Genomic DNA, 22,453 nt, shown 5'->3' on the forward strand with positions numbered 1-22,453 from the left:
TATGGCCTAAAACTTGATTGTATGTCTTGGTGGGTCGTGGCGCGGTAAGGACCCAATACCCAATAATAAAGACAAATGGCTACTTGAATTCACGCGCATCGCGAAAAAATTGCATAAATTTTAAAAAAATACTCTATGATTTATGCAAATTCACGAAATAATTTTGCCCCCCCCCCAATTGGGGGGTTTGGGGTGCGGCAGTTACGGTGCTGACTGGACTATATGATAACTGACCGACACCATGATCAGACTCGACAGCTAGGTAATGGTAGTTGTGTAATCGCGTTAATTGGGGCGATCTAGTTCAAGTATATGTAAAATGTTTCTATGGTGTAATTTTAATTTTAATCCAATTTCGGGTTTTCTTCAAAATGCTGTAAAAACGTGTATATAATCCGAAATGAACCAAGCTTGATGAAAAGACATTTGCCATTCTCATGCTTACGAGGATGAACCCTGATTGGATAAGAGATGAACTTGATTATTGTTGTATTCTTCCACCATATCAATATCTAATTTTTTGCAAACGCAGTAATTCTATTCTAAATTTGAAAAAAACTGCAGCTATGAAGCTATTTCCAATATAATTTGTATAAGCTGGAAATTTTCAAGTTGCCCTACTCTGTCCTTGACACATCGCACCAACACGGAAAGGTTTAGTCAAGTTCACTGCTACGCATATACTAGCGCATCCATGTTGCCCTGCATCGCTTCATCCTCACCAAAGAATAGCAAACATACAGCCGATTTTCCAGTAATTTATTTACTGTCACGGTGTATCCACCACACGCGGCAGGTCTTATAAAAAAGCGTTACTCTCGATATCACATCCACAAAGTCAGACGCTGCTTTGTATCCGACGCGATAATGTCAGCCCAACAGAGAGGCCGAGTTGGCGGCATGTCGTCACACGCGGACATACCCCGCTGATTGAGTCACATTGATCCCTGATCTCTCGGGGTGTGTCGGGACGGAGTCCTCGGGCTACCCCTGTAGCTGCCGGCCGGCGTCCTGGGGCCTCTCGGGGTACCGCTTGGAGTCATTCTCGGAGTGCCTTTGGGTGCGGACTGTTTCCGTGCCCACTCCTCGGCCGCTTTACCCCAATCCATACCAGCAGCCCTGAAAATAAACGGTGATTAATGACGACAATCTACTCGTCTGATCATGCCAATTAGAACGATACGCCGGTAATCTAATTCTAATCCGATTTGTGAAATGTTTCTACACCGTTATTTTAATTCTAGTATGATTTTTTTCAAAACGCTTCAGGAGACCTGTATAGTGCGTAACGAGCAGAGCTTGCTGCACAGCAGGGGTTCTCAAGCTGTGGGCCATGGCTGGCTGGCATTTCCCGCCCCAAAACAGCAGTTAAGATATCTTCACAGCAAAATAAGTTGAACCACCACATTAAGCGAGTATATAATAGCTAATTACTAGGGAAAGTTTTTGTTGCAGTCAAATCCGTGGAAAGTTGAATTTCTTTTCAACAAAAGTTGAAGTAAAAAGTTGCATTTACTTTTCACAAAAGTTGCACCAAAAAGTTGCATTTATGGACAAGTTCCTTGAAATTATTAGGGTATGAGATAGTCGAATCGAACCGTATGCAAGGCACTGTAGCAAATCTCAGTGTTGGCGACTTTAACAAAATCATTAGCCTGAAAAAATTGACCCAATGAAAATATAATTTTCGGCGGTCTGGCCTGAATGTACGTCAAATCAGAAAGGACGTCAAATTTAAATGACAGTGAAATAATCAAGCGATCTATTTACATAAAGTGCCAAATATTTTCAGTAAAAAGCCGGTTGCATGAAAAATCGAACAAAGTTTCAAAGAATTACACAAAAATCGCAAAAAGTTGCAATATGATATTCCTTCAAACAGCTTAAAACACCATACTATATAACTTCTGAGTATTTAGGAAGCTGCCGGAAGTTGTGAAAAAAAGGTGCAAAAGTTGCAAAAACTCGCCCTACTAATTACTCTCATTACAAATTGCGTGTTGTATGCATCTAATTTTATCATTTCAACTACCGGTTACTGTATAAACCTGTTTATTATTTAAAATAATGTAACAATGTGAACTATCTTGAAAATTTGTTGAAAAAATAGCTGGGCCATGGATTTTTTCAAATGTTCCGAGTGGGCCACGGCGTAAAAAAGGTCGGGAACGACTGATGCGCGGACATTTGCTGTTCTGGTGCTTACGAGAATGAAATTCGGTCGGATAGGTGAACCTGATTTCTGTTGGATTTCTTCGGTTCGGGATTTCATTCAGATTCCAAGTTTTTGCGAATTTGGCAATTCTAACGCGGATTCGCAATCTACTTTGGAGAAAGCTGTATAGTGTATAGCCATATTTCTAATTCTAATTTGAAAAAAAAAAACTGTAACTATAACTCCAATTCTAATCAATGCCATCAGTTGACCACGACTTCACACAAGTGTCGTTTTCACTAATGCGCATAGCTTTTTAGAACGTTTCGTATGCTGCGTAAAACAAATTGAGGTTTCAAGGTTTCCTCAACGTAAAATAGCATCGAAACTGTAATTTTAGTTGCAAGGGAAAAAAATCGTTTTTCACTACTATACTCGAACCATCATGGCCAGCCTTGGTTAACAGTACTTACCCAGGCCCCTGGACCGGCGTTCTCGACGGAGGTGGTCCGGACGGCGGCTGTCCCCACGCGACGGGCGTCCTGCCATGGGGCGTAAATCCCGGCGTGCGTCGCACCGGCGTCTGCCCCGGGCCGTAGACCGGAGTCCGCTGCGGCGGGTAATTCGGTGTCCGGGGGATTATCGCCACGTTCGGGGTGTTGAACGGTTGCGTTCTGGGCAGCGGCGTGGCAAATTGACCGGCCTGCGAAAAAGGGTTTCAATACGGTGTCGGTGGTCAACAGCAGAGCGCTGCTAATTATTCGGAGTACTCAAGTAGTTTTAGCTGACTTGCAGAGCTCACAGTTTTCAGTTTTCAGGCAAACTAGGCCTAGAAGCCTACAAGGTCAAAGTCACTATCCAGGGTTGTAACCAAGTCACAAGGTTCAGAGTCACAAGTCAATCTCACTTTTACAGTTTTGACTCGAGTCAAGTCAAGTCATTTTCAATTCATTGTGTTTTGAGTTCTATCAGGTTCAATCCACTTTTTTCATCTCTGCTCGAGTGATATAGAACGGCTCGCATTCATAACATCATAATTCTCCTTAGTCCTAACAGTTTCTGGCCATATTTCCCAAGTATCATGTGGTGACTTTACTATTCTTCGAAGTTACAATGAAAAGTCCGTCTCAGCCGTCTCAGCCGTCCCAGTCTCGAGTCATATGACTTGCTTCGAGTCATGCACATTGACTCGAGTATAAGACGAGTCGAGTCATTTTACACATATGACAAAATGGCTCCAGTCACCAAAAAAATCGTGACTCGAGTCGTTACAACCCTCTCGTTATCATTCGTGCTCGAGTAGAAGTAACATTTAATTAACAAATAAATCTCTACTCAGGTACAAGTATAAGTAGCAATTGCCAAATAAAAAGTGAAGTATTTCGTGTGTCGATTTGCCTAAAACACGTAAAACTGTTCGAGAGATGGGAAGTATTAGAATAATATATTCATATTTATTCCCGAAGCTTTTCGGCTGACACTCATCAGGGGATACCGTCAGCAATAATGCGAGCATTCAAATAACTATGTTTAACAACGATCAGTATCACTAATCATGAATGTATTATTCAAATGTGTCAGGAAGTTCCGTGCTCCAAAGCGTCTCTTTGCGTACTCCAGATAGGAAGTAGTCGAAAATCATAACCACTCGAATAAGCAGTGCAGGCGCACTAAATATACTTGAGAACTCTGAAAAAGTACCAGTAATTTGCACTGAACACCTACGTTTGCAGTCAGATCATTTGAGGAAAATAGCATCTAAACAATTAGACTGCGAGACAGCTTCAGAGTTTCCCATTACCTGTGGGGTGTGTAGGGATTGCATCGCGTTCTGAAGCACGTTAACACCCAGCCGCGCGGCGCGGTCCGAAGCGCTTGTGGCGCCGGCAGGAGTCCGGCTGTGAATATGCTCTGAAGAGACGGAGAAAAAAATCGTAAATTCTTCGCACCAGCCGTCGAAACTCTCAGCAGACTTGACAACCGGATAGGATAATTCTAGTTGTTTAATTAGACGGTAGTCAAAATCTAATCTAATTAGTCAAATGTTACAATGCTCTTTTAATTCTAATCTAATTTGTTAAAAGTTTCTATGCTCTAACAGTAACTCCAACCTAATTTCTGGTTTTCCTGAAAATGCTACAGAACTGTGTGGTGCGAGGTGAGCCAAGCTCGCAAACGAGCTTGAACTTGGATTTGATACGAACTGAGTTCGATTTTTGTTGTGCTACTTTTGAATTCAGAATTAAAATCAATCTCGAAGTTTCACGAATTCAGGTAATTCTCATATTAATCCAATTTGGAAAAGGTGTAGCTATAATTCTAATTTTGATATAATTTGAAAAAAAAAATGCAGCTATAATTCTAGTCCTAATCTAATTTGAAAATAAAACTGTAGCTGTAATTCTAGTTCTAATCTAATTTGGAAAAAACTGTAGCTATAATTCTAGTTTTAATATAATTTGAAAAAAAAACTAGCTATAATTCTAGTTCTAATCTAATTTGGAAAAAAAACTGTAGCTATAATTCTAGTTCTAATCTAATTTGGAAAAGAAACTAGCTATAGTTCTAGTTTTAATCCTATTTAGAAAAAAAAACTGTAGCTATAACTCCAGTTCCCATCCAATTTGGAAAAGAACTGTAGCTATAATTCTAGTTCTAATCTAATTTGGAAAAGAAACTAGCTATAATTCTAGTTTCAATCCAATTTGGAAAAAAGAAACTGTAGCTATAACTCCAGTTCCAATCCAATTTGGAAAAGAACTGTAGCTATAATTCTAGTTCTAATCTAATTTACAAAAAGAAACTAGCTAGAATTATAGTTTTAATCCAATTTGGAAAAAAGAAACTGTAGCTATAACTCCAGTTCCAATCCAATTTGGAAAAGAACTGTAGCTATAATTCTAGTTCTAATCTAATTTACAAAAAGAAACTAGCTATAATTATAGTTTTAATCCAATTTGGAAAAAGAAACTGTAGCTATAACTCCAGTTAGTTCCAATCCAATTTGGAAAAGAACTGTAACTATAATTCTAGTTCTAATCTAATTTGGAAATAGAAAACTGTAGCTATAACTCCAGTTCCAATCCAATTTGGAAAAGAACTGTAGCTATAATTCTAGTTCTAATCTAATTTACAAAAAGAAACTAGCTATAATTATAGTTTTAATCCAATTTGGAAAAAAGAAACTGTAGCTATAACTCCAGTTCCAATCCAATTTGGAAAAGAACTGTAGCTATAATTCTAGTTCTAATCTAATTTACAAAAAGAAACTAGCTATAATTATAGTTTTAATCCAATTTGGAAAAAGAAACTGTAGCTATAACTCCAGTTAGTTCCAATCCAATTAGGAAAAGAACTGTAACTATAATTCTAGTTCTAATCTAATTTGGAAATAGAAAACTGTAGCTATAACTCCAGTTCCAATCCAATTTGGAAAAGAACTGTAGCTATAATTCTAGTTCTAATCTAATTTACAAAAAGAAACTAGCTATAATTATAGTTTTAATCCAATTTGGAAAAAAGAAACTGTAGCTATAACTCCAGTTCCAATCCAATTTGGAAAAGAACTGTAACTATAACTCCAGTTCCAATCCAATTTGGAAAAAAAACTGTAGCTATAATTCTAGTTCTAATCTAATTTGGAAAAAATTGACAGTTAGCTTACGCGGGAGGGGGTCCCGGAAGTGCTCCTTGAACCACTTGAAAACCTGGTTTATCGTCGGGAACACTTGCGCCCGGTAACGGAACCCGTCCGAGAGAACCGTGACGTACTCGTGCTTCGGCTTCATCCGCGGCATATATGAGAGAAGGAACTTTCCTGGAAAGCACCGGCACAAATTTAGTTTTAATTTCATCAGATCGATACGCCACAAGACTGAGATACAATGAAAAGATGGGAAGGTGTCGAAACGACTTGGAGTAGTCTCCGAAATTGTTACTACCATTTGAGCAGCAACGTTGCCTGCTATGACCGCCTCTGGTCAGCTACAGTGCCAGCCATGACGGTAGATTATTAGGGCAAGCTTTTGCAACTTTTTTTTACAACTTCCCGCAGCTTCCTAAATACTCGGAAGATATGTAGAATGCTGTTTTAAGCTGTTTGAAGGAATCTTACAGTGCAACTTTATGTCTATTTTTTCTCATGCAACTTTTTGCAACATTTTGCAACTTTCGATTTTTCATGAAGGTATTTTCTATTTTGGTGAAATACACACCCAAATTCGACTGAAATACCGTAAATCAGCACTGAAGTAACGCCCTTACGGGTATTTCGGGAGCTGAGCCGGAAAGTTGACCTTTTTTCTCTTTTTTAGTCAATCAATAGTGAATGCAGATAAAAAACTGTATTTCGGGAGTGAAACTGCCTGAGATACACTCTGATTTCAGAATTCAAAGACAAAGTGTTATTTCGCACGCAACAGACCGCATCAATTCAACACCGTCGCCTACCTGGCAGTTCCTTGGACACGCTCAGAAAGTAGGGTATCCTGGACGGCGCGTTCTTTTTCGCCTGCTTCAAAATGTCTTCCAGTATGTCTTTCTTGCCGCCGTTCGCTTCCCGGTAGTATTTGTGATTGAGAATGTCCCGCGCGTTGGCCGCCATCGGCTGGATGAATCTGGCGATGATCTCGTCCAGATCTTCGAATTCCTGCCATGAAAATACAGACGCGGTCGGGGTTAGGGTCAGGGTTGATGTTTGTGCTAGGGTTGGATTTAGGGTTATTGGGCGAAGATCATGAAGTTGGAAAAGGTTACGATCAATCGCGGTGACCCGAGTTTTCAATCGAGTGGTGTTATCTGTTGTGTCATAATGCGAAAACAAGTTATTGGCTGTCGGTTGTCGATTTGTTGAATGAAATGGAAGCCTGCTGATGAAGATACTGTGACTGTAATAGGTAGAATTATCATCATCGCGAAATGAATGTTGTGTGTAATCACTACGGAATGGCGACGAAATGGTTTATAGAATATTGATATCTCTCTTCAAATGTGGGTACATAATTCTTTGATTGTTCCATTACCTAGAAGACCATCGTAACAGTCATTATCGGAAATTTTGCGTGTAGGAATGTTACACAGTGTACGCAATTTATCCCGGTTTGTTAAATCATGAGATTAAAAACAACTTTACGCGCTACGATCAGCCGGTTTCCTTAATCCTGGATTGTTAAATCCTTATGAATGCTGTAATCGACTTTATCGATCATCCAACTTTATGATCTCCACTAATAAAGTCACACGCTCAATCGTCGGCCAACCATTTTCTCATACACGTAAAGTCGCACTCACGTCGTTTCCGATAATCAACGTTTTCCCGAGACTGAACGAATTCTCCTTGTTCTCCTCCTTGATGTCGATATGAGCGCACACGTTTTCGCCTACTTTCCACGTCGCAGTCAAATGATCGGCGCCTGTCGAATAATAGAAAGTAGAAGATTGCTGGCTCGTCTTTAAAATTCGTATGGTCAGAGAGAGAGAACCCATAAATTTTCACGTACCTTTGCTGCTTGGTCTTATCACCACATCACCTTGGTCCATGCTCTCCATCAGCTTTTCTGACTCTTTGAAACCGATATTGTGGAAGGACGGGTGAGCAATGACTCGCTTGATGTAAGCTGTAAAGATTGGCGGGCACAAGTTGAGTTGCTGACCGATTCCGCTTCTTTTTGACCGATTTTTAGACACAACTACAAAGTTGCTTTTTACAGAGTGAATTTTAAAAAATATAAAGTAGTTTTGAGATCTAGGTTCATTAGAACACGTGGATCGCGCTCGGAGAAAAGCTCGCCCTTGACCCGTCCCCCGAAGCTCGAATCAGCACAGGCAAAGGCCATAAATTCTGCCATTGGCAAGCGTTTGTTGAATAATTCTGTATGTGCGGAAATTATCGAGACGACAGATTTCGCGTCGTTGGGAGAGGCCGTTCCCTCTTTCATTTGTGTGCCCACTTTTACCAGAATACGTCAACCTAGTTAGTTTGTGCTAACAGAAGGAAATTGGGTATCATCTAAAAATAATACATTGAGCTCCAGCAATCTCTTCGCCTCGATTATTCGAAATTTCATGCTGGTGCATATTTGGTGATACGATTGTTGATTTACGACGTCCTTTCCAAATTCTCTGCTAGTTTCTGCCGATTACCCCTGACGAGTGTCAGGCGAAAATATTCAGGTTTATTCCAATGCAATATATTATTCGGTTGTATATCGAAGTTCTGTACCTCCAAGAAGCTCTTAGAACAGCTTCCATCGCTTTTTCAAGTGAAATTAACATTACAACCTCAAATATCCCTTGTACCACGATAACCGATTACCTTTTCAAAGATTCTACTTACTTGTAATGCGACCCCGCGACCAAATCGACTACTTGAAGCCACTCGCCACATTTCAGACCTTTGACTTTCTACTTCCACTCAAAGAAATTTGGGCGTGCTGGAAATTGTTACTCCTACATTAATCGAGTAGAAATTTATAACGTTGCTCGTTTAAATATTTACATCCGAGAACAAGACCTGCCTGGCGGAAGTATCACGGGTAACTGAAACCGTATAAAGCAAGCCCCACCCTAAAAACAAAATCCGCAATTTCCTATAAAAATTTCCGTAGATCCGGACAAAATTTTCCAACTCACTAGTCCTGTTCTTGTTCTTGTCGCTGTTCTTGCTGTTTTGTTTGTCGATCTCCTCCGACTCGTGATCGTAGTACGTGTCCTGCGTCGAGCCCCACGTCTGGTTGTCGTTACGCAGGTCCGAACTGCGCGACGTCAGGTCCACTTGAAACTTGTCGATGTCGATTTTCAGGATACGACAGTGCACTGACATGCCGACCTGGTGGCAAAATCCCGAAATCAAACATCGGCAAAATCACGGCTACACGTCATCTTCCAGACTGGGAAGATAATTCTTGCAGAAATCACTCGTACCTTCACCCTGTCTTCCGGATTCCGAACTTTCGAATCACTCAATTTCTCTGTGGGGATGAAACCGGTCAAGCCGTTGTCCAACCTGGTCCTGACGCCGACCGCTTTGCCGTGGCACTCGCCCGAGTCCAAATGCGACCAGACCTGCGCGAGGAAACCGTCAAAGCGACGACGAATAACGCGAGACGCGGACGGTATCTTACGTCGCTGAGCTCTCCGAAACCGTTTCCGCAAAACGAACATCTCCAAGTGCCAGTCTCCTCGTCCTTGTGAGGCTCCGCCTTGTCGAGCTGCTCCATCTTCGGCTTACGGTAAGCGATCCCGGTGACGCGACACATCACCAATTTTCCTGAAATTGAACGCGGGACACTTGCGTCAACACTGACAATATTACACGACGACTGTTAATCAGACTTGGATAACTAGATAATCCTAGTCTCATAAATTTAATTGGAGCGAAATGCCGTAATCTAATTCACACCTCATTCGAGAAGTCTTGTTATGGTCTAATTTGACAGTACTGAATAGGGCGATAAGAGCCGTGCTTGCTATACAGCCATCAGTTAATCTCATGCTTCTAAGAATGAACTTTGAGTTGATATGAAACGATCTCAATTCAATTTCCGTCACAAAGACGCATCTTGCGATTGCAAAGTAGCCACCGCCGCGCTGTAATCACCTTCTTGGAACTGGCTCGTGTCCTCTTTGGTGATGAGAGAGAATCGTTCTTCGTTGGTGGGCGGCCGGTACGGTACTCGCAAATCCTTGTATCTGGAATCGAGCTCGTTGCGGATGTCGTACAGCGTGATGCCCTTGTTCCCGTAACCCTGAAGAAAGAGCGAGGTCGTAAAAGTAGCCATCGTTTGTACTGCAGTACAAGCGGAGTAGAGTATTCCAAGCAACAAAAAGAGAAAATATTCCGGACCTAGTTTTGCCTAAAAACTGAAAAATATTAGCAGCAGCGGCGGTAGTATAAAATCGGGTACTCCGTAAAAGTAGAAGTACTTTGTTAATGACCGAGTCTGCCATGACGTCCAGTTTCCCTTTACGACCAATAAGGTGGTAATTATTATATTCAGAATTAGAGCATAGAAACATTTCACAACTTAAGATTAGAATTAAGACTTAGATCAAAGAATCATTTCACAAATCATAATAAAATTATATTACCAGTATGTTACACCATTTAGTCTAATTAGATACGGTAACTAAGAATATCAAATTGTCCAAATCTGGTTGTTAACAGGAGTTGCAAATTACATATTTGACCGCATTCGGGTGGGTTCTGGTCTTACGATTATTTTGAAGATGGATTTAGATATGAAATTATTAACCATTTCAAATTTCCCGCAGCTTTCGAACAAATTTCAGCCATTACCCAGCTTATACTGGGATTTGAAATTATGAATCACCTGTCGCTCTAATTCATCGGCGAAGGCGTCCAAATCGAGATCTTTCAACCTCTCCGGCGATTCCAGAATCTCGTCGACCGCGGAAGCAGGATTTGCGTCCTCGGCCGATTCGTCGTACTCCAACGCGTCCACCGCCATTTTCCTGGCCCACTCGTACGTCTCCGGATGCACGCGTAGCCCGTCCAGCACTTCGATGTAGACGTCGGTACTGAGAAAGGTAGACTTGGACTTAGGGGTCGAACGGAGATAACCAGCGAAGAACCGGCCCGACAGTAACTACGCAGGGGCTTCAAATTTCTTAAGCGTAGACCTCTATAAATTTTTTAGGGTTGTTACGTAGACCCAATGCTCGAATTCAGCTAGTCCACAACAGTCCTATAGAACTGTATCATGCAATTTTATGAGATTAGCAAACCGAATAGCATTACTTGTTTCTGTCAATCATTCTGTTAACAGGACCGTCTAAAAAATACGACTTATGTGACAGAACCTGCTGACAAAATATTTGAATGCGACCAACATTGTAAACCTCTATTGTGACCTACTCTGATATGTGCTTGGAACTACCCAACCAGGATTAAATTGTCTGAGTAGCCTTACCGCAAAAATTAGGCAACTGATGACTTAAGGTTTATCAATTTCGCCAGATCCTAATCCTAACTATGTTCTCATTGCGATCTGCTCCAAAAAACTACCCGACGACTAACACAAAGTCATTAAGTCGAAAATAGCAAGCTGTAAGAACGGTCGCAAGCACAAAAACGCACCTGTCGCCTAACGAGCTGGTGTCGATCTTTATAAAGCCGGCGCAGTTGATGAAGATCTTCGGTCCCATCACGCAGACGGTCACGAGATTCGAACGGTTTTCCAAGCGGCCGTTTTTCTGCTTCAAAACCTGAAGACGAAACATGGCGGACCTACTTTAGAAATAGTCAGTAACAAAGTATTTGTACTATTTTGGAAAACTCAAATTTTGTTCACAATCGTTACTTTTAACAGTATCTGGCCCCTCAACCAAATTCATTTATTGAAGCTGCTTTCTACTTCTACTTAAAAGTAGTGGTAACACATCTATCGAGTAGAAATTCACATCATTACTCGCGATTCTACTCGAGTGGAAAAGCAATCAACTTTAAACATCTCTGGCCTACTTCTACATCGACCATAGTAAATACTAAACGACAGCAACGCAACATCACGTCAAATCCTTTTCCGGGCACCCCATTCTCACCTTCAGTACATTGGCTGCTTTCCTCGGGCCGAGCCCGCAAACGAATTGCACGATATTGGCAGTGTGCGGATGCGCTATCGCTCTGTTGATGTCGACGCCGACTTCGCAAGATCGAAACACAAACTCTTCGATCAAACTCGTCAAAAGTTGGTCCTTGTCGACTTGGTCCTGAAACGCGCGGGAAACGTCAGTCGGGCAGCACTCAAGAACATGACAAAGTGTCGCGCAAACCTGCAATGGATGAAACCGCAAACATAGCAAGTCTTCGTCTTGCGAACACAGCTGCGAAAACTCGAGCAAGGGGTCCTGCATTCTTCTCGCGAGCGACACCGCTTGCCTGAGCTCGGTCGGATAATCTCGAAAATCGGTCTGCAAGAAGATACAGGGTAGTCAAAAACTTGTGCTATACTGAACCAGTCAAGGATTAACAAAGATTAGCGACAAAATATATTTAGCGTCACTCGAGAAACGGAGGTTAGACATTCACGCACAGGAGGTCAAAGTGACCTCAATCTGACAAATCAACCTCGTCTAACGACACAGGCGTCATTCATTTTCATCACTAGTCATCACATGTCATCCCTTATTTCTTAACATGCAGTGTGCATTAGGGCTCTTCAAAAATGAATTTTTTTCTCAAATCGTACTGGCTACTTGATAAAATTGTTAGGTTACCTAATTTAAGCCTACACGCAAAATTTGGTTCAATTCCAACCAGTAACTGCTTTGCTACAGGAGAAGTAAGTTTCTATTTATTATTTAAAAATAAATAATAAAAAATTTGAAAATTTTCTGTTCACCCCATGAAAGTGTTAGGCTGTCTATAGAAACGATGCTCACCAAATTTGGTTCAATTCCAACTAGTAGAAGCGAAGTTATTGCCGTCGAAAAATTTGGATTTGAATAAAATTGTATTTACGGTGAGCACAACTATAATAAATAAACAAAGAATCGCTCACCGTAAATACTATTTTATTCAAATCCAAATTTTTCGACGGCAATAACTCCGCTTCTACTAGTTGGAATTGAACCAAATTTGGTGAGCATCGTTTCTATAGACAGCCTAACACTTTCATGGGGTGAACAGAAAATTTTCAAATTTTTATTATTTATTTTTATATAATAAATAGAAACTTACTTCTCCTGTAGCAAAGCGGTTACTGGCTGGAATTGAACCAAATTTTGTGTGTAGGCTTAAATTAGGTAACCTAACAATTTTATGAAGTAGCCAGTACAGTACGATTTGAGAAAAAAAAGTCATTTTTGAAGAGCCCTAGTGTGCATGCCTCTTATATACATCGTCTAGGCCCGGGCGGGTATCTGATTTCAAAAACTACTCCAAGTCGTTTCGACACCTTCCTGTCTTTTCATCGCATCACTGTTTTTTGGTGTTTTGAAATGATAAAATTATTAACATACTGTAGAAGAAAAGCTGTGAATTTCTACTCAATTACAAGTAGAAGTGGCAATTTCCAAATCTCGTCTGAACTGCCCAAGTGGAAAGTATCGAGACGAGGGGTCACAAACTTGTAGCAGTTGTGGCTGTTTTCAAAATCGCGAGATATAAGTTACAAACTAACATAATGCGACTAATGACAATCCAATTAGGTACAATCATCGAAAATACATTCCGTCACAATTCTACGGGCACTATTTCACACCTAAAAGTGATGCAAACCTATCACAATACTCCTTCATCGTCTTCACCGGTACTACTACAAAAGCGCAAGCAACATGTACCTCGGCTTTTTTCGTGGCGGCGTATACCGCAGCCAGTTCGTTGTCCATAATTTCGACACTGATGGCCGAAACTGAACCCTCCTGCTCCAGTTCCGTAACGCAGGCCTTGATATCCTCTTGCATCATGAGCGCAGTCCTGATAGAGAAAATACGATAATTGAAGTTTCAATTTTTTCACTCAAGTACATGTAGAAGTAGATATTTTCGAGTAAATAAAATAGTAAGTATTGTGGCCCCAGCTGTCTTAAAAACGAAAACTGTTTAGTAAAAGTGGAAGTAGTCAAAATCACAAACACTCGATTAGACATTGCAAGTATGCAAAGCCTACAGCAGTATTCTGAAAAAGTAGAAGTATTTCATATCTGAACGGTTCTGCTAGATGCTAGACTCGACGCCAAATACCGTTGAGCAGAATCGGGGGCAGTCTAAAATAACCAATCGAGCAAGCAGTGCAAGCAGGCAACAAAATGTTTTTTTTTTTAATGTGCACCTGGAAATAGAACTACGACTACTTACTTTTCGAAATACGCAACTAGAACCAGAACTAGAACTACTCGTAAAGCCAGCAATTAGTTCACCGTAAACCAAGCAGATTGGTACTTAGTCCAAGTCGGACGTTCTCACCTGTCCTCCGCGCCGATGACGATGACGTGCGGCTTGCGTTTCGCGATGAAATGCTTGACGTTCTCGATGTCCTTCTCTTTGCGCTTTCTCTCGTTGTCGTTGAACGCGTTACGTCTGTACCTCATCGCCGGCAGTCGCAAGAAGTCGATGACCTCGCCGTCCCCGGAAATTACCGCGGCAAACGTCGCCAAATCTCTGCAACACGATGTAAAACACTATGAAAGACTCCGCGATAGAGCACAGGGTTGTGACGACTCGAGTTACTAGACTCGAGTAAATTTATGCATAGACTACTACTGGTACCTTTTAAAATCTAAATTGTGAATTGAGTAGTTTTGCCCGAAAAGTACTCAGAAACAGCAGTATTCGGTTACCTGTTTTCGCTGTAGCTGACGGCCATCACGGTACAGCCTTGTCTGTCATCGTCCTCGTCGTCTTCCTCCCGTTCTTCGGGCTGGTATGGCGCGACGGACAGCCATCTTCTTAGCGTGAGCGCACAGTGCTACAAGCCAAAATTGACAACATAACCATAACTGTATTAAAACCATCTGAGTGAGTGAGTGAGTGCAAGCAGGCAAAAACCCACTGGAGTACTAAGGATGAAAATATTACAGTTGCATAACTTGTTTCTGAATTCTAATGGAGTTCGAACACTACCATACGCATAAATGTCCTTTTCATGAACGCGGGTAGCTTTGTTTCACAGTTTCGAATAATATGATGCCTTCTATCGAGGTATCAAGGCTACAGGCAGAGGGAAGAAATTATCGCAAAAATAATCAAAATTGACACTGGATTCCGATTCAAACACCCAAAAGTTATGCGTAACCCTAGTCATCTCCATCATCTATGCTACTGAACAAATTTTAAGGCAATAAGGTTTCACCGGAGCACAACTAAAGATTTTTGAACTCTTGCTGTGGAAAACTTTCCAAACCGTTAGTGAGTAGGTCCTTCATTTTATTTTTGGTTGAGGATGGCAATTTCACCGACTAAAGCGGGTCTGACGATCAGACATGACATAGAATTCATCATGGGGATACCGACAGACATATCGAGCAACTTACATCAATAATTCCTTCCTTCGACTCTCGAAGCAATGTTTCTTTAAGTTCCTTCGACATTTCGGGATACAGGATCTTATTCAACATCATCTCGACGACTTGACTCCTTTGATTGTTCCACTCCTGCACCAGATGGCTGAATTCGTCCTGACAAAAACGTGGGAAAGTAGAATCCAGCGACGCAATATACGGGATTCCAGCGACGCATTTGAACACAAACGAGTTCTCACCCGATAATAAAGTTGCTTTATCTCTTCGAAATAAGAATGCGTGCCGGCAGACGCCACGTCTTTCATGTCCATACGAATGTCATACTCGATTAGTCTCTCTAATTGGCCCTGGATATTGACAAGAAAAACAAACCTTAATCCAGATCGAGGACGCCAGATTTCTCCTGTATAATTTTGCAAAATATCGCAAGGAAACATAGCAGTTTGTCAGCTAAACAAAGGTATCTTCATTAGTGTCAGCTTAAAATATTCAAGCTTATTTCAATGTGAATGTATTATTCACGTTTATATTGAAGTTCTGTACCTCTAGGAATCTCTCAGCGGTAAATTACAGAATAATTGATCAAAAGACCGAATTCGTATGAAAATCATTGCAACTATGACAAAAGAACAATTATTGTTTCACCCTCTGTAGAATCAGCTACGAAAGCAAAGTGCAGAAGAACGCCATTCGCTATGATAGGCACGCGCGCAACTACAGCACAAGGTTCTGAGACAGGCGACCTGCAACTTACATTAAAAATATGAAGAAACAACGGGCCGGACAGCTCCCGCACGGGCTTGTTCCGCAACCACTTGACGGCGAACAGCGGGTGCGCCTCGTCGATTTCCTTTTTTCCTTTTTTGGTCGGAATGATGTTGATCTTGGCCCGCTCCCGGAATACCTGCCTGACGCATTGCCGCACCAAAGGCTCTCTCGCCAGTTGCATAGCCATCATGTACCTCGCGCCCTCCAGAACTTTATCGCTACAGAGTAAGAGTAACGTTTTGAGCACGTCACATCGTAAGACCATTCCACGACATTCGTGGCCAAAATTTGTAAAATCCAATACAAAATATTCCATCTCTCACATTCCGATACAAGTGTGAAATGGATCACTCACATAACATTGGTACTGGAGTAGAAGTAGAAGTAACACTAAAAAATCCTACTCCGTTATTTCAAGACTAATTGCAACTACTTGGAGAGGAAGGGATATCAAAAGTATTCGAGTACCCAGTTTCTAAAGTAGAAGTAGTGTATCGTAGGTGGCCAGTTTCAAAATCGCAAGATGCATCGCCGCGACTAACGCAAAATGATTAACAACGCCACAAATCATAAAAAATATTCAGATACATTAACACATAGGCTATTTCGCGCAATTTTTACGACAGCGATGCAAAGTCATCCTTAAACCACTTGCTACTTGCAAAAATCCCTAGTACTAAAAGCAAATAGTTTTGCCTAAAATACTATCAAGTAGCAGAAGTCTAAAAACATCAGCACTTTAGCGAGGTTGTAATGACTCGAGTCGCAATTTATTGGTGACTGACTTGACTCGAGTACTTTTTGAAAATATGGAAAATGACTCGACTAGGGGCAATTTGTTTACTGACTCGAGCGTCGGACTCACGAGACAGGCATTTTGTCTAGGGGTGCTAGTTTTCTAAAATAGGGGCAGAAACTGTGCAAAGTGAGAAAATTATTATAGTGTGAATGCGAGGCGTTCAATCTCACCTAAACAGAGTTGTAAAAAAGTGAGTTGAACGCGGTTGAACTCAAGCCCTTGAACACCGACTTTGACTTGACTCGTGGTGAATTGAAAATGACTCGACTCGAGTCAAAACTACAATAAAGTAGATTTGACTTGTGACTTCGTTACAACCCTGCACTTAGTAAAGAATTAAAAGCAGGCAAAACCCATTTGAGTACCCGAGAAAAAAGTAGAAGTATTCTGTTACTGGAATAACTCACGGCGAATCAAACTGCGGCGTCACGAAATCCTGCGCAAGCTCTTTCGGTTCGATCGGATACTGCTCGGTCTCGTGCCGCTGATAATTGTCACGCAAGTTCTCTCCGAACTGCTCCGGCGTCAGACCAAACTTATTCGCGATGCCGCCTGTTAAAAGTTAACGCGCCGTGAGGTCTCGAAAAATTCGTTCGGAATGCGCCAACGCACCTAATCCCGCGGTGAGGCATATCGTGTACATGTCTCTTCGCGATGCCTGCTTCAATCCGCTTCCTTGTGATTCCTCGCCCTCCGCGGTACTGCCGTCGCCGGCTTTCTCAGCTTGGCGTCTCGCTTTTAGAGCGTTCTTCAAAAGGGACACCACGTAAGTCTCATGATTTCAGTAAAGGAAGAGTCTCGGAAACTATTTTTTCATGGGCAGTGTCAAACTACTTTGCTGTTCGTACGGTATCTTTATAAGTAACAGACAGATCGAATACCGTTACGACGGACATTAATACTAGCAGTACCAGTAGGCTAAGTTGGACGTTAGATAGATAGACCGCACTTGGTAAATTCAGTATCCTTCCATCTGTCTATTACATCATATTGTCTACTGTGGACCGCATCATACATTGCAAGCCCATAAAAATAGTAAAACCGCCGATTATAATTATTAGACACCCCAAAACCTGGCGTAATACTTTGGTCAGTAGCGAAGTGGTTCTGCTTTTTCGGAAGAGTTAAGTGGGTTTTGCCTCCTTGCCTAACTAACCTGCATTTTCGGAACGTCCCTGCCATAATGGAGTAAAAAATGTGCGTAAACGTCCTTCAACTCGTCCATCGTCTGTACGGAATTGATTCTGCAAAAGAGATCATGTTTACTCATCTCCACACCGAAAAGCAATCTGTAACAGTGATTACCGCTCGATATCGGAATCAGCCAAAGCGCGGACATTATCGCCGAGCGGTTTATCGGGATCGGCCGAAATCTGTTCGTATTGAAATGTCTGCATCTTTTGCAACAACCGAGTCAAGTTCGCTTTCCTGTTCAAAAGTTGTGTCCACTGGAAAATAATTTAACGGTGATACGTCCACAGCCACACACACGTAGGGAATTCCGTTACCTTTTCGTCCCAATGATAAACTTTGTTTAAATCGTGAATGTTCAGTTCCGGTTCCACATATTCCTTCCGGTAAAACGCGATGAAAGGCATTTCGAAGAATTGGTTTCGCATGAAATTTAGTGAATCCTATAAAAAGTAGCTGTACAGACAGACCACCCCCCGGGACGGCACGCGGTAAAAATATATTTACCTGTATTTTCGGTATAGCGGAGTGCGGTTTGCGGTTTAGTGACGAATTTGCGCCAATATCGTCCAAGTTTTCCTGGAAAACATTGTTTCACAACAATCCACTCATTGTGATAAACTATTCTTATATCTACTATGAGTGAAAAATGCAGCCTACCATAATAATCACTGACATCATCGTTTTAAACGTCACCATGATATACTATAACATTGAAATTGAATCTAAACAATGCAATATTTCGATTGCCAATCCTCAAACAAATTGCATCCCGATTGCGGGACATTCCTGTGAATTTGTAAGACTGTTTGTTCGAGCACTGATTCATTAGACGTTTTTATCTTGCTATGACAGATAAATGGCGGTTGCGGTATTTACGGTACCTGTTTAGATATGGTACTTTCTGCGAAACAATGTTTGTATATCCAATCGGCTTCTAACTCCAGTTCAGTGTCTTCTGCAATTCTGAAAGAGTATAATTGGTTGAGTGGGCTGCAAATGCACAGCGCAGGAATACAATCTGAAGTGAGGTTCATGTTTATGGTTCAAGCAGCAAATAAATTATATTACCTTCACTGCTTGTTAATTTGACTACCTTATTACGAACAGGTTGGCAGTTTCAGCATTAACTCAATGAAAACACAAAATAGCGACTTCACGAGGATAGATAGTATGAATTTATCATAGATTGACTAATTGACAGAATGGAATGGACGATAGTGCCATATGAACGTTGCCCAGATTGGAGCCAAATTATATCGAATTCGTGGTATGGAATGAAGATTCGCGTACAAGATACCTGACTGGGACTGCGCGAAGCTGAAATCTCTCCGGCACATCCATGGTTCTGATCTCAGAATCGATATCCGTAAAAAATCCACGTTCCAAGGTATCCGGTTCATACACCTAACGATCAAAGTCCATTGAAAGAGCTCGGCGGCACGCAAAAAAGTCTGAAATATTTACGTCAAATATCGATCGCTTTTTCTTTGTCTTCTTGCTCTTTTTCTTCGGTCTCAGCTGCGAGACCCCGGTGCCGTCATCGTCTTCGTCGATCTGTCAGAAGTAAGAAGGATGTTAATCGGTCCGTTCGATACAGCCTGAAAATCTCAGCGTACATCTTCGTAATAGTCATCCTCCATCCGAATGTCTTCGTCATCTTCATAACCGTCTCCGTACTTGTCGAATTCGTTGAAGTCAAAGTCTACTCCGAAGATGTCGTGGAGGTTTTGTAGCGCCCTGGACCCCAGATAACAATAATATTTATACGAAAATAATTTAGACAGCCAAATATTGCAATATAGCATCCCTACACTACGGCTAGCAAAACATAGAAAGTAAACGATATGTATACAAGAATGAGTGCATAGGCTATTTGTTAGGAAAGATGTCCACTACTGTAGTTGGAATTTACGTATGTTTAATAAAACTGTTCTGATGTTCATGCAAGTCAATTGATAGATGTTTTGTGACTTCAAACTGGGAAGTACAATCAACTATTGTTAAGACGAACGTAAGTTTCAACCGTCATGACCAACATAGCATCAGAGAATGCAGTCGGTGCAATCTCAATCTTACGGTAAAACCCCCAAGACAGAAACTTCTACAAATCATCAGAGAGGGTCATCGCGATAAAATTCCAACCGCCCAAAACCGATTTCATGTTAATAGGATGGAAAATTGACAACTCAAAAATCGTCAAATCACTACTTCTACTTCAGTAGCATTTACAACGTTACTCGTACCAGAGTACCAACGATGATCACTTTGACCACCCCTGGTTGTAGTTTCATGACGGGACCTGGCGTAGTCATGTTGAACCTTCAATCAGTTTTAATTACTTGTGGTAAATTTCTGACAAAACAATCCGAGTACCGTAATTTGAAAGCCTGGTTTGCATTGACATGAATATAAAAAAGCAACTAGATAGTCAAACAAATTGCAAAATTAGTAAACTGATGACTAAAAATATGTCGACAGATCCTGATTGCAGGAAATAAAGACAATCTTGCTGCAAATGAAGGACAGATCTCAAAAATTCCAACGTTAAGACAAGCCTGTTTGAAATAAAGCTAGACGGAAGCGGTCTCGCGGGGCGTCAAAACCAAGACTCCCACTTACGTGTCTCCCTTCCTCTTTTTCCGATGTCCCGGAACACTAGGCTTACTGATAGGCTCGTTGTTATCATCGACAATGAAGTCGTCCACGTCACTCTCTTCCGATTCATCCTCGGCTTCCTGCAACGGCTGAATGACAGGCTCCGGCGGTCTTCTAACAGGAGGCCCTTCGTCATCGTCGTCGTCGCCGTCGAACAACTCATGCGCAACTAGTCCGGACTCTCCGACACCTTCCTTATCGCTGTCCTCGTCGGAAGAAACCGTCTTGAGACGACTGTGTTTTTTCCGTTTGATTTTAACTCCCAGATTTTCCTCGATAAGATCCAAATCGTCATCTTCTAGCTGGTGTTCATATTTCCGCTTTTTGAGTTTTGCTAAAATCCGGTATCGCGTTAATGGTTTGCGCGGTGGCAAAAAGCGAAATACCATATACCAGGGCCTTCCTCTGGATCTACCTCGTCCGCCTCCTCCTCTGCCGCTTCTGCTATGCTCGAGTCTTCAGATTCAGACCCGCCGCTGTCCTCTTCTGAAAATGAAAAACACAAACAAATTTCAAGGCAGTGGCTCGTAACTGGTGTTACACAGAACGCTAGGGGTTCCATACTTCCATGAGCCAGTCTTTGGGGGGGGGGGTCCGTGGTGGTCAAGACATGCACCCGACTCATGCATATAATTTGTGATGATACGCCCAATAAATATTCATTATAATGTGAAATCAACATTCTGTTGATGCACAGTTCATTTTGTGCACTAGTGTTCTACAGTAATCCAATTGAAGACTTCTTGGAGCTTCAATATACAACGTAGTATATTCATATTGAAATGAACCAGAATATTATCGACCGACACTGGTCAGGGGTAATCGTCAGGAACTGGTAGAGTATTGGAAACGACATTGTATATCAACAATCGAATCACAAAATATGACGTCACCAGCATGAAATTTCGAAAGAGAGAATTCAATTAACTTATTTTGGATGGTACACAAATTCCCTTTGTTGACACAGCCTTGGATGGTGTATTTTGAGAAAAGTCGACCCCACGGCACACAAATGAAAGTGTGAACGTACCCTCCCGATCCAATTCGAATTGTTTGATTCAATTTCTAAGTTTTCATAAGTTCAGTACCGTGATTCTGATTCTAATCAAAGTTGGAAAAAAACTTGTTTGACTTAAATTCTAATTCTAGTCTATTTTGGAAAAAAATGTGAAGGTCTAATTCTAATTTATATAGGAAAATCTGAAAATTTTATAGTTGTTCAACAATGTCGATAATCATTGTCAAATTGTAATGTGCTACACTTCATCGGAAAACTTATATTTATCATGACATATATCAACTATAATACTATGCAGATCTAAATCTACTAGCGACGAGAGAGAATTTATTCATCATCGCAGAATGCAAATTTTTATGACAACAGGAAATGCAGTTCATAAAGATTTGAGATTTACTACAGTTATCAAATACCTTCATCGACGATATCATCGTCAATCAACCCACGGATGTTTCCTTTGTCATCAGCTTCAGCCGCTAATTTTTTGTCCACCTCTGAAACGTAGGAGAGTCAAAGGAAAGCCATTTCGTTGTAATTGGTAAGTATAAATGATCGATACCCTCTTCATCTTCAGCGCTATCTTCTAACGAGCTATTTTCGTCTTCGCTCACTATTGCTGGTTTCTTTTTAGTGGAGACGAATTCATCGTCAGAGGATTCGTCCGCCTCATCATCAAAGAAGTCAGACATACCTACGGAAAATACAAGTCCCCCAATTCAATAGATCTAAATTGAAGATAAATTTGAAAATATGTCACCAGAGCTCAACTCTCACTAGGCATAGACTAGAAGTGGGTAAACAGCAAACCGCGACGACAGTCCTGACTTTGCACACTCAAAATGTTTCAGTTCGTTGAGCAAATAAGAATACCACCTTATCATTCA

The 22,453-nt window shown here is 41.3% G+C and overlaps 1 protein-coding gene across 1 annotated transcript; it reads right to left on the reverse strand.

Moving 5' to 3' along the window:
* Positions 1-738: 738 nt before the first annotated feature.
* LOC145433361 (transcription elongation factor SPT6-like) lies at positions 739-22,331 on the reverse strand. The gene is made up of 35 exons (XM_080310445.1): positions 22,129-22,331; positions 21,983-22,063; positions 20,945-21,037; positions 20,516-20,885; positions 19,513-19,633; positions 19,361-19,450; positions 19,194-19,300; positions 18,778-18,859; positions 18,401-18,472; positions 18,211-18,336; positions 18,008-18,150; positions 17,859-17,946; positions 17,315-17,450; positions 17,110-17,254; positions 15,890-16,121; positions 15,375-15,482; positions 15,148-15,291; positions 14,455-14,582; positions 14,081-14,275; positions 13,457-13,592; positions 11,948-12,085; positions 11,717-11,884; positions 11,253-11,380; positions 10,486-10,693; positions 9,753-9,900; positions 9,277-9,422; positions 9,077-9,217; positions 8,786-8,981; positions 7,654-7,770; positions 7,445-7,566; positions 6,605-6,803; positions 5,820-5,972; positions 3,957-4,066; positions 2,629-2,858; positions 739-1,119 (listed from the first exon to the last, which is right to left on the reverse strand). Exons 1-35 carry the CDS (start codon positions 22,256-22,258, stop codon positions 936-938), a joined length of 5,115 nt encoding a protein of 1,704 aa, XP_080166571.1. The 5' UTR covers positions 22,259-22,331; the 3' UTR covers positions 739-935.
* Positions 22,332-22,453: the final 122 nt, after the last annotated feature.

The sequence above is a fragment of the Botryllus schlosseri genome, chromosome 2, assembly GCF_051294905.1.
Source record: "Botryllus schlosseri isolate E-star chromosome 2, Bs_hap1, whole genome shotgun sequence".
In the NCBI taxonomy this organism is placed as follows: domain Eukaryota; kingdom Metazoa; phylum Chordata; class Ascidiacea; order Stolidobranchia; family Styelidae; genus Botryllus; species Botryllus schlosseri.